Source organism: Cannabis sativa, chromosome 8 (assembly GCF_029168945.1).
Source record: "Cannabis sativa cultivar Pink pepper isolate KNU-18-1 chromosome 8, ASM2916894v1, whole genome shotgun sequence".
Lineage (NCBI taxonomy): Eukaryota > Viridiplantae > Streptophyta > Magnoliopsida > Rosales > Cannabaceae > Cannabis > Cannabis sativa.
In genome coordinates, this window is record NC_083608.1 from 14578850 (window position 1) to 14592421 (window position 13572).

The 13572-nt window shown below is 25.4% G+C and overlaps 1 protein-coding gene across 1 annotated transcript; it reads right to left on the reverse strand.

The window, feature by feature from the left end:
* Positions 1-9420: 9420 nt before the first annotated feature.
* On the reverse strand, positions 9421-12258 carry LOC133030027 (uncharacterized). Its single transcript, XM_061102262.1, has 3 exons — positions 11645-12258; positions 10877-11051; positions 9421-10764 (listed from the first exon to the last, which is right to left on the reverse strand). The coding sequence occupies exons 1-3, from the start codon at positions 11869-11871 to the stop codon at positions 10312-10314; spliced, it is 855 nt and encodes a 284-aa protein (XP_060958245.1). The 5' UTR covers positions 11872-12258; the 3' UTR covers positions 9421-10311.
* Positions 12259-13572: the final 1314 nt, after the last annotated feature.

Below are 13572 nucleotides of genomic sequence, written 5' to 3' on the forward strand. Positions count from 1 at the left end.
GTTCCAGTGTCAGTGAATTGTTGTGGATTTAGTTGCATTGCATGCTGTTCAATTCTTGTGATGCAAAGTGGAGAGTCGCTCACTCCAAGCTGCTTCTTTCTTAGTTCAATGTAAAACAATAGTGAGTTGTCACTTATGATCTTCATTGGTAATGAACCGGGGCTTAGCTGGTAGTTCATTTCAATTGGTGTGTTGCAGTTGATCTCATTCTTTACCAATTCAACCAATTCTTTCAGATAACATTTTGTTGGTATTAGCAGTCCAGTCATTGTGTAGTCTTGGTAGTTATTGTCATCTGTCCAATATCCTCCATATTGAATAACACATGATTGTTTCCATTCCTGAATAAATTACAACATATCATTAGTTTATTTTTATTTTTTTTTTGAAAAAAACACCAGTTTCGTATGCATCTTTATAAAAAAAAAACCAGTTTTGTTTGTTGTAGTGTTATTATTTTAGTTATGGTAACTCTCTCTTTTTTTTTTTTTTTTTTTTAATTTTCATATTTTGTTTTTTTTTTAAAGTTATCTTCAGTTGTTGTATAAAATATATTGTTTAATAGTGTAGTGTATTTAACCGGTTTCGTATTTGATTTATTTCAGTATTCAATTCAAGTTTATTTGTAAATTTATTATTTTTTGTGTGATATTATATAGTACTTATATATATATATATTAAAAATTATAGTTTTACATTATTTTATATATACATTTTGTTTCTTTATAGGAAGATGATAATGAAACATGTTATGATAAAAATGAGTTGTTTTAAATTTTTACATAATGCATATATATAATCATTGAATATATCATGAAAAGATGATCATTTATTATGATTTATCTAACCTTGTAATATGTGTAGATAGGATGATGTGAATTTCTCTTGAGTATTCTTCAATTGTTACTGCCGATGATGAACATTGGAGATGAGTTTGATTGTTGTTGTCAGATTTGATTTGTGCAGATTGTTTGCTGGAGAACTGATTGATCGGTGTGGAGAAAATGTTAATCGATGCTTGCAGATTTCGATCCAAGAAAATTCGACTGCGATTTTGATCACAGGTTGAATCGCGATGGGAGAGAGAAGAATTAACAGTGAGAGAGAAGCTATCGTGAAATTGTAGAGAGAGAAAAAAAAGTGGAGAGTGTTTTTAGCTTTTCTTTTTTTTTTGGTTAGTTTTTAAATTTAAAGGAAAAAAAATCTGATTTGATTTTTAATATTTTTTATGGTATTAGACATGTCATTTCCCATATTTGTTAACTTTTTTGTTTTGAATGTCATATTTAGTGGCATTTAGTTTTCTTGCCATATATATGTAAACTATAGTATATTTTCCCATATTTATGTAAATAGCCCTAATTCTAAAATAATTGAAACCCTAAAAACTAACAATCCTAAAAAAAATATTCAATTTTAATGATGAATTCAAGTTTTTGGCATGTTCAATTTTTTAAGGAAATTTACATGATATACTGACTTTTATTATTTTTTTACAAAAATACTGCTAGGCGGTATTTTTTATTTTTTTACTGTGTATTTTTATAAGTTTCATACTGCAGTATACTGTGTTTATTTTTTTAGTTTTTTTTTTGATTTGTTTTAGTGTTGTTTTACGATTGTTTTTCATAATTTATTAATTTAACGTCGATTTCACTGTTCTTATTCCATCTTGCTGGAATTAATGATTGTTTTCTGGGTATTCTCGTGGTGTTGTGGTGGTTCTATCCATGGGTGTGGAAGATGGAGGCTATAAAATACATTCATTTTTCCTTCTCTATGATTATTTTGAGGTTATTTTTTTATTTTGATTCTCTTAAAAGTACATTTGACGAGCTCACTAGAAAATTCTTTTTGAGGTGTGTGGTTCTTTTATGTTTTTCTAAGTGGTTATATCTGCTTATTGTTTTACATTTATTTTTGTGTTGTTTTAGTAGTTTTTTTGTTTTGATTTTTTAAGATTGGACTTGCAAATAAAACTGCTATTGCATTGGGTATTGAGGTTGTGGAGAACATTTTTTAGTTTTTTTTAATCATGTTTTCCTTTCTTTTGTTTGATTTGTTTTAGTGTTGTTTTACAATTGTTTTGCCATAATTATTTATTTGACATCGATTTGACTTTTTTTTTTCTCAATCTCACCTGAATTAATAATTATTTTCTGATTGTTTTGGTATTCCTGTGGTGGTTCTGTCTGTGGGTGTGGAAGATGGAGGCCTCATTTTTTTTGTGTTTCCAGTATAAAAGAAAAAAAAAATTAGTCAAGACAGTATAAAAGTAATTTCTGTCATTTGTGGTAGTATTTTTGTAAAGATTGGGCCAAAAGTCAGTATTTTTGTAAACTTTCCATTTTTTATTATGTATCAAGGTTGGCCCTGGGTTAAGATGGGCTACATCCGCGTGTAGGGCCCACCCAACTTAGGAGCTAAAAAATGTTTTTAAAAATACATATAAAATTTTTAGTGTTTCAAAAATATACCTATTTTATTAATAAGGGCCCAAATTTTTTTATATTTCCTAAGGTCAACTAAAATTTAGGCTTATATATGAGTTTACGGATAAATGTAATAATTTTAGGGGTAAGTTGACAAATGCCTCTTTTATTCATCAATTAATCAAATTTACCTCTAATTTTATATTTATTTGAAACATACCTCTTTTTATATGTATTGTACCCAAAATACCCTTACATAAGAGAATCACATGAAGAGTATCTTGAAGTGATAAGGGCAAAATTGGTACAATATTTAAAAAAAGAGGTAAAAATGATAGATTTTTAAAAAGAAGGTAAAAATAAAAGAGGACAATATAAAAAGGGTATAGAGTGTAATTTCCTCATAATTTTAAGACTTATGGTTATGTTTGAATGTTTTAATTCTAAAATGGGCTATAACCCAACACAACCCATAGCCTAATTAGTAGGATTGGGTTATAAATTAAAAATATTTATAGAGTTAGATATTTCTAGAGAAAATTACGCTCCACAACGTAATTATTACATTATTTGTATAATTACCGCTGCTAATTTTATTGATGAAATGTTGTTAATAGTTTTGAAACATGTCCGATGTTAAACTCCTATGCTCATTACTATTCAATCAAGTTTATATATTTTTGCACGTTCTCAATTTTTTTTTAAGTGATACTATTAGCCATTCACTATTTTTTTAAGTGATACTATTAGCCATTCACTTTAATTTTTTTTAGGCACCTTTTACTTTTTCTCTCTGTTTTTGTTTTCTTTAATAAATTTAGATGTAATTCTCTCTCTCATTTTCTCTCTTTCTATTTTTTTTTTATGAGGATTCACTTTTTTTTTTCTTCAAAGGTTTAAAGAAAAATTTGGCCGCACTATTTATTACCTGAGCTCAAGAATTATACTTTTTTAATTTATTTTTCAAGGTAATTATTTTAACATATGAAAAATATATATATTTTAAAAGTTTATTTTCTATTTAGTTAACAAAATTTAATATGTCAATCAATTTTACAAGTTACTAAAACATAGTTTGATATTTCATATTTAAAAAATTTTCTAGATTATATTATACCTGAGCTTATTTTATAACAATTTTGCTAAATTTTTAAAATAACTTAAAGAAACCACGTAATATCTTATAATTCAAGACGACAACCAACATCATACATTACACTAATTTTTGTTATTTCATGTTTAAAAGTCACTAAAAGATATACTTTGAAGAAATCTATTTAATAAAGCTATTTTAATATGTTTTTTTTTTTTATATTAAGTAACCAAATAGTATTTTTTTCTAAAAAATATATATTTATCACATATTAAAATAGTTATTTTATTATTTACATATGTCTAAAATTCTGAAATAAAATTTTAATGGAAAAGTAACCAATTAATATCTTATTCACATCAAAAGCAATTAAATAGTTACTTTTTTCAAAACTCCCAAAAAGCGAAAATAAATTATACTAACTAAATTTATAGTTTACTGAAAAGTATTTTTATTTATAGGGAAATTTGTGGCATAAATACTCCAATTGTTTGATTTGTTGCTAATAAATACCCAAGTTCAAAAAATAGTGGCATAAATACCTATATCTTCAAAACAAACTGCTTTGCTGGTACCCACTTCACAGCTCCGTTAATTTTTCATTTGAATGCCATGTGTCAATATTTTATTAGCTAAAATAATAATTTTATAACAAAACTAATTTTGAGTGATTTATAAAATAAAAATTTATTAAAACTAAAGGAAAAAAAATCAGTTCTCTTTTATTTACCATCTTCTTCTACATGAACCACGAATCCAGCTCCTACTCCCCATCTTTTTCTACAAATCCTAACCCCTACAAAATTAAATGATAACTTAATAATATTATTTCTAATTATATATAAATATAAATGTATAAAACTATTTATTCTGATAATTCATTCTTTTTGTTTCCAATAAACTTATTAATCAAAATTTATAAACAAATCATAGTTTCTCTTATTAGACGAACATTTGATCTGGTGCCATCTCAAAAAAAAAAAAAAAAAAAACTTCAAAACCCAGCTCTCTAAAATCGTGATGGCAGGGAAATGATCTCGATAGACGCAACAAATCTTAGCTGAACTGAGCTAGGGAAGACGTCGGAGCGAAGGTCGTCGAGACTTTTTCGACACAAATTGACGAGGACGAGGACGTTACAGACAGTTCTTCAACGGGTCAAACGGTCGTCGGGACTTGTACGACTAGAATGACGAGGAGGGGTCTTGGCAGTGTTTGGTTGAGGAAGATTAATAATTTCATTGATTAGGAATTTTTTGGATTGAAGAAGGTGAATAAGTTTCTAGGTTTGAGATTTTTCAGGTTGAAGAAGATGAACAGGTCATTCGTTTATTTATTAATTATATATTTTTAATATAATTTATAATTTTAATCAATTTTTATTTGTTCCATAAAAAAAGAAAAGTAAATCTCTTATAAAAAAAATCATTTAAAATTAATTTTGTTTTACCAGACTAATATAATATTGACACATGGCATCCAAATGAAAAACTAACGGAGCTGTGAATTGGGTACCAACAAAATAGTTTGTTTTGAAGATATAAGTATTTATGGCACCAATTTTTGAATTTAGGTATTTATTAGCAACAAATCAAATAATTTGAGTATTTTTGCCGCATATTTCCCTTATTTATATTTCAAATTTAAAAGTTACTAAATTGTATTTTCTAGAAAAAAAAATTTTAATAGACTTCTAAATAATTTAGAAGGAAATTAACCCGTAAAAAATAATTCTAGCTATATCGTTATCGTTTGATCTCAAGAGTAGTACTATTGTGAACTATTTTTTTCTTTCAAAATAATCATTTTGATATATGAGAAGCATATAAGTTTTTTCACTTTTTGCTGGATAAATTGTTCGGAATCAAAAGTAACCTTATAGTTTCTTTTATGTTTTGTTAATGAAAAAAGAAAAAGCAATCAATAACATAAACAGAATTCAATGTGCATGTCAACTAATTTTATAGGTTACTAATTACAAATTATTTATAATTTTATATCTAAAAGTTACCATATAGTACATATTCTATATGAACTTATTTTACAGAGTTATTATCAATAACATCATAAATAACATCAAACAAGGATTATATTTTTTAAAAAAAAAAAATATATACTCATGTGCTAATATAAGCTATTTGGTATATATATATATATATTTTATTTTATTGTAAATTATTAAATTTAAAATATATTAAAAATAATGTAGAGTTGATATATAAATAAGTAAATAAAAATGTCACATAAATATAACTTGATCAACAACATTATATAATTTGAAAATAAAATTATAATTTTACTGAAACAAGTAATAAAAATATATATGAGATATTCATAAACCAATTAGTATTTTATTTAATATTTTATCTTTCTAAAATATAATAATTTATAAATATATATTTGTTAACAAGATATAAAATAAAATAAAAAATTATTTTTGATTTTGAATATTTTATGTATTTTGTTTCACACTTATTACAATGATTAATTAGAAAATAAATTGCAATGATTCTGTAGCTAGATTTTTTTTTTTTTTTTAAAAAAAAAGATCAGGTTTGTGTTAACACAAGCAAAATAAAGAAAAGAAAAATATTGGAAGTTGGCACTCACACACAAAAAAAAAAAAAGAAAAAAAGAAAAAGACACTGACGGAAGCTGACTCGAGAAAAAAAAAAACAAAACATATGAATATTGCGGTTCGATATTCATGACCCTATTTTAATGAATAAATTACTCATTGTTATTTTTATAAATATTTCGTTAACTATGTATATATTTAAAAAATCCCCATATTTCTAGGTCGATTTTAAATACATTCAATCTGACCAACTCAATGTATGTGCAGTTCTAATTTGTCATTACAAAACAAAATAAACATACATCAATAACATATAAATTGCTCTTATTAATTAAAAAATCATAAAATTACATTATATCAATCAATACCAAAAGTGTTCCTAAAAAAAATCAATACTAAAAGTCCTCACAATATTGATGATTGAAAAATAAAAAACACGATGACAATATTTTAATAAAATAATTAAAATCAAGATAAGGTGGCGGAGTTGGTGTTGGTGTCGAGCACAGTATTTTCAGCAGTAGTGGTGGCAGTGGGCATTGAGTAGCGACACAAAGGACACAAATGCTTAGTCTTTAGCCAAGAAACAATACAGTTCTTGTGATAAAGATGAGAACATGGCATCTCTACTACTTTCATATCTTCAAACAACAAGTTTTCTTGGCAAATGGTACAATTATTGTTGGTAGCAATATCACCACCCTCTTTAATATTCAATTCTTTTAGTTTATTAATGGATTCTTGTGTAGCAGGAACATTTGGAATGACACCAAGTGCCTCTCTAAATGTACTATCAATAATTCTCGATTCTTGTTCTTGTTCTAGACCAGTGACGGTGACAATATAAATATTGACAATAAAGTATTTAAAGGCCGCAAAAGGAAGATTGTTAATATGAATGTCAATGTAATTATTTATTTGGGTAGTAAGTATGGATCCTGCAATTGGATCTGTCACACCTATTCCAAATAGAATAAGTCTTGTGACGTCAGATTGATATGAAAAATATGTGGCATGACTAACTATAGTGGATTGATTTATGTTCTGAATAATGTGTTCAGAAGGACGTACTTCATTGCAAAAGTTTACCTTAAACACCAAGTACTTATTATCTTGTTCAAAGTGAAAGCTTTCTGGTGGAAGACTATTTGAGCAATCTAAATTTATACTTATATTGTAATCGGTATTTACCATCGCTATTGACATAATCAATAATTGAATAAATTTTGGAGAAGAGAATATTACTATTTGTTATCTAAGCGTGCGTTTATGTGGTTGTGAAGTTTTACGTTTTTTATCAAAATGTGTGATATATAGATGAAAACATAATATCTAATCCTATTAGGAACTAGGATACTTAAAAAAGAATAATGTAATATATTACCTAATCCTATTAGGATAATTAAAGAAATAATGTAATTTTATTTTTTGAAAGCAAATATTTTAATATTGTTAGTTTAGTTTGTTACGAAAAAAACGTTTTGATTGGTTCGATCTTATAAGTTCAAAATTAAAATTATTATTGTTAAGAAAAAAAATTATTAATGGAAAAAAAAAATCAACATAATTCATTTATTTATTTTTGAAAAAATCAAATTTTTTTTTTTTTGGCCACACCGTGGTTTCAGAAATATTTTCATTGGAAAAGCAAGATATATATATTTTTTTTGAAATATTTTTTATACAAAAATATCAATATATGCTTGGAAGATAAGAAACTATGTTGAAAATGGTATGTAATTCGATAGAGAAATTAGCTAAAGAATTAAGGAAAAGTTAAAGGCAAGTACTTACTTTGTTCCTATCATATTGGATTATGTCATGTTCTTCCACTAAAATTCTCTTTAATATCTACCAATCATTTAGCTCAATTTATTTGATAGTTTATATGATCATCTGAAGTAAAAACTAAAAACCATAAATGCATCATAATTATTTAATTAACAAAATTAGGGAACCATTTATCAAATTAGTAGTAATCAGTTTGTATATTCATAAAGCTTAATATATAGTTTCAACAACTTACTTACTCAGAGCTCAAAACCACTTCTCTGCTTCTCCTCAATTGTTCCCTTTGAGTCATTTTATTACACCCAATTAATAACTATACTCAGAGATTGCAATTATTTAAAAGATGACATTATTAGGAAAAATAAGTGTAACAGATCACTGAGAAATTTTATCAAACATTATGTGCGCATGTACCAAAATAAAGATAAAATTCAAACATGCAAAGTCAATGAGAATAATAAAGCATCTGAATTTATGTACCAAAATTTGAAAACAAATTCATTCAAGCTTGTCAATCCAATAGTTCCACCATTGGTGGCCACTGGCGGACCCAATGAAGGACCAGTGTGGGCTTAAGCCCTGAAAAAAATATTTCTTTTACTTTTTAACTAAAAAAAAATCTTTTAATTATTTTAATTGCCCACAACAAATGCGTAATAAAATGGGAGATCAATAGTTGAATGATAGTTTGACAGTATATCTCAAAAAGAATGTATTCAATGCTATTGACAACGAGCTTATTATTCATCGTTTTCAAAATCGCTTTCAAAACATGAAAAGTCATCGAGAACAACTCTAAAGATATGAGCTCAAAAATTGATATATTTACTAAAATTTTAGGATATTGAGTATGTTATATATTTTGAACATTGTTTTAGATTGCTTTTTTTTTTTTTTTTTTTTTTTTTTTTTTTCTTTCTATTAGAAGACTTTTAGTGCTCGATATTTTATATCTTTTTAGTTGAAAATTGAAATATTAAATTGTGTTTTTATATTTACTTGTTTTTTTTGGAATATTTTTATATATGAAAAAAAATTTACACCCACCCTCCAATTAAATTCTGGTCCGGCCAAGGTATTAATGGAAAAGAAAAAGTTATTTCAAATAGCGCACCTCATCGAATGTCTCTATAGTAATCGTCGATCAATTGTCTGAGATTAAAATTGTTATTAACTTCAGGAAATTAATTGGAAATTTGAGAAATTGAGTGGAAGATGAGAGAAAATGTGAAAATTGTTGTAGTAATTTGGCAAGTTGTGTATGTATAATTTAATTAATTTTTTAAAATATGATTAAATAATAGTATAAACATTATTTGAGAAAAATGTAATGTATATTGTTTATTTCGAAATTTTTAATATAATATATATAATTAATTTTTCAAAAGAATTATTAATAAATTAAATGGAATTTTAATTTTAATGCATATAAAAATTTTAATGCAACTAAAAATTTGAAATAAGTAAATCAACACTATAAAATAATAAAATAAAACAAAATATTATGAAAATAAATATGTGAAACAACTAAATATTACAAATTTAAAATAAAATAATAAAAAAAATAAACCGTTAGTATAGATACAAATAAATATAAATAATCATTTAATATATATTAAATGTAATTAAATTAGATTGAGTTTTAATTGAATTTTTAAATTGACATCTAATAACCAATGTAATCTAATTAGAATACAACTATCAAATTTTTTATAATTAAATTGGATAAATCATGTCTACTCCTACTAAAATTTATATTTTATAGTCATACAAACAATCAGTTGCATATATAATACCAAAACAAAATGATTAGTGTGTCATATGTTGTGATTTTAGTTTTATGATTATTGTAAAAATAAAAATTAAATTTGATATTTTCAATATTTTTAATATTAAAATTATTAAAAATTAAAAGTCAAATCTGAATATTAATATTAAGAGTGACTTTTATCACCTCTAATGATTAACTATTAGGCACTATAATTATTGTCAACCCTAAAAATTCTTTTAGAGGCAACTTGCGTCAGCTAAGAATGATTCTTTAGTACTATTAGAGGCAACAAATGTCGCCCTTAAAGCACCAAAATACCAAAGTTTAACCTAAGTCACAAATAGAGTATTTTTCTCCATTATCAAATATCATTCCATTCCATGTCTACTCTCCCAAAGGAGAGAATGTCCCTACCCATCATCTTCAACAAAAACAACTTAGACTCTATCTTGAATTTAGACCACTTTTCTTTATGATTGCCAAGAATGCCAACAAAAATATCAACTTTTTCTTAATTTAGATTTTAAACTTTTCTAATATATATCACTACACTAACTAGCTAAGAAAACTAATAAGGCAACAAGAGAATAATAGGTGTGAGTTTGTTCACATTAAATGCCCTCAAATAAATAAAATACAAAAATCATTACTGATAACAAGTTTGATATGAAAATATAGAACAACCAGCCATTAAATTACAAACAAAAGTAATTTCATTATTGAGTCGACATGTGTGACAACATAGCAATAAATCATCATCCAAACAAGGCCACAACCTTCTCTTTCGTTCTGGAAATTGACACTCAAACAACTTTGGTACGAGAAAGTCATGATTTTGTGTAAGCCATAGTGAATTAGCTATCTCCTTCAATTTTTTTCGACATTCTAGCATTTGGGCACTTGTTTTAATATTGCCCAATAATTGTAACCCAAGCTTAGTACAACTTTGTTCTGATTCATCATCACTTTTATGATGATCTTCTTTGCAAATATAGATAATACCCATGAAATAAGAAGCTCCAAGGTGACCAGCATTGGCTGCCTTTTTCAACAATTCTAAACCTGATTCTTTTTTCTGGTGGAAGTTTAAGTAATCAATCTGTAAATATTAACAAATAAAAAAAAATTAGGAATGGAATTAAAAAAAGAAAAAAGATCATATATATGTTTATTATTCTAATAAAACAAAATTAGATGGACTACTCACTCACCACTCCTTGTCTATACATAGCTTCTAAATTTTGACTGTGTAGGCATTTCATGAAGAGGGCAATTGCTTCCTTGCATAGGTATAGATTCCATGGATGACAAGAAAGCTCATCAAGTGATAATTTATTGTGAATATATTCATCATTATCTTTGGCTAGTTTATTGAATAATTTCCAACTGCACAAAAGAAATGACACAATACTAATTAAGTTTGAAATAAAATTATATATTTCATATTTGTATAATTTTATGCACATTATTTTTTTTAAAAAAAACAAATATTAATACAAGAGTAATTTACGGTATAATTCCAATTGTAAATAAATATTTAAGTTTTGAAAGTAATAATATTTAAGTTATAATTCTAAAATTTTTATAAGTACATGTTAAGTAAATTTTCACGTAGCAATTCTTGATTGATACATATCTTTAATTATTTTTTTTTTTAAAAAAATAGTTTAAACATACAAATAAAAAAATGACACATGAATAATGACTTGACATTTAACGATTAGATAACTACAGAGTTCCAGAAATATAACTTAAGTATTATTACCGCTAAAAATTAAACTTAAATTTTTATTTACAACCGAAAATTAAATTTAAGTACTTTTGCCTCAAATTACTCTTAATACAAATATATTATTTGTGATCTTATGTTTTACTCTTTTACTCATTTTGACTATTTTCAAAAGTATTTCGACCATGTATTTTTTAAAAAATTAAAATAAGCATAAAAAATAAATAAAAAAGAAGTTATATAGAGTTACCTTAATTTAGCATTGAAGAAATCAGAAATTGATGTAGCAGCAACATCAGCTAATATATCCACAATTAAATCATTGGGAAGCCAATTAATATTCTTTATTGAATTAATTGGAAGACCATTATCATTCACTATCAATTTTAGGTCACTTTTGCTATTTTTCTGTATTTGCTTTGTTGAAGCTATACTTATTTTTGATGAGTCATTGTTTTTTCTCTTGATCGGTTTCATTATTTTGAGCCCTACATTATACGTACAAAAATAATAAGTTAACTAAAATAACCATATTCATATCATTAATTTCAAATAAAAGGATTGCATACATTTAATATTATATCAAAATATAGTAGCCATCTTCTCTTTAATGGAGAAAAACAAAAATCTTATATATGAAACCCATAAAATCCAACATTAGGAACAGGAAGAACAACTATTTTAAGAGTTATTTTAAATTCAACCATTTAGGTTCAATTTAATATTGTCAGTGCCTATAATTAGTATAACTATTAATGTGAAAAAATACATATATATTTGTAAAGTAGATAAAACATACCTGAAAGAAACCTATGAAAATAAGCTTAGTTGAATATTGATTGAAGAGATTGAGAAGTACGAATATTTCGAAATATATATATAAATATATATATATATATATATATATATATTTGAGATTATATTGATTGAGAAGAATGAATATTATGTTCATATATATAACTTAAGTAGAGGGACTAGTTATAATTAACGTTGGATTACTCCTACTTGGAATAGGAAATGTAGAGATAATATTATAGGATTCTTTTTCCTATTATAATTAGGATTTAGTAGTTACCTTCTTTAGATTTTATTAGTTTTGACCCATTACTAAATTTACCCAATGTTTTAATTAAAAGATTTTTCTTACGAGCAAACCCGGTTTTTTATGATCAAGTTATCTAAAAAAGTTACCCTTTTCTGTCCCAAAAAACAGGAAAAAAAAGATTACCATTTTGTCCAAAAAAAAAAAGGTGTATTTATATATTTTGAATTTATATAAATCTTCTTTTGAATTTATTTGATTTTTGGAAATTTAAATACCAAATACGAAAGTAAAATCATATTTTGAATGTATTTGATTTTGGGAATTAAGTTTCTATGAGATTTTAGGAGATACCGGATCTATTATTGGAAATTAATTTGAGATATCTACAATTAAATATAACTTTTTATTTTATTTTATTTTAAAAAGTTAATTAAAGATAACTTTACTTCTTAATAATCTTATATAGTTGATTTCCATAACATTCAATCTATATCCCTCTCCTTTTTTTCACGCGTTTTATATTCTACATTTATAATAAATTAATTTATCATTATTAATTAATTATCAATATAAAATTTCTCAATAAATAAATAAATTCTTTGAGAGTTAATATAAATTAAATATGCATAATAAATAAATAATGTAATTACTTCAATTTTAAACATTAGCTACTCCCTTTTGTGAGCTCTACGTACACTTCGACTGAGATCTAAGCTCTCATCTTCAAAGACTCATTTCTTCTATATTATAATTAGGGAACAAAGCCGCGCTTCGCGCGGGTTCGACCCTAGTTTTGCAAACTTTATTTTAATCCTTTTCCTGAAGTTACTCGAGACACTGCGACATTTAATTGGCCATGAGTGAATATTTACTTAAGGAGATACAATCCGACATATTTAAGCGATTGTTCTTGACTTTTATTAACTTATGGTAAAACATAGTGCCAAAGGAAGTTGTCTTCTATTGAGTTTGAATGGCCACTTGGATTCATTTGGAAAAATGATTATTCTTGAAATAGTTACATTTTGACCAATATTTATCCCAGATATTATATTAGCTCCAATTGACCATTTACCAAGAACAATCAATCTTGTGTCATTGTATAAACGTTATGCTTGATTTAGATTTTTAAG

Excerpts from the sequence above, each read along its gene's own strand:
- LOC133030027 (XM_061102262.1), bottom strand. The coding sequence starts at position 11,871 with ATGAAACCGATCAAGAGAAAAAACAATGACTCATCAAAAATAAGTATA. Across the intron at positions 11,052-11,644 it reads TTCTTCAATGCTAAATTAAG|TTGGAAATTATTCAATAAAC; the intron begins GTAACTCTATAT and ends TCTTTTGTGCAG. Across the intron at positions 10,765-10,876 it reads CTATGTATAGACAAGGAGTG|ATTGATTACTTAAACTTCCA; the intron begins GTGAGTGAGTAG and ends TAATATTTACAG.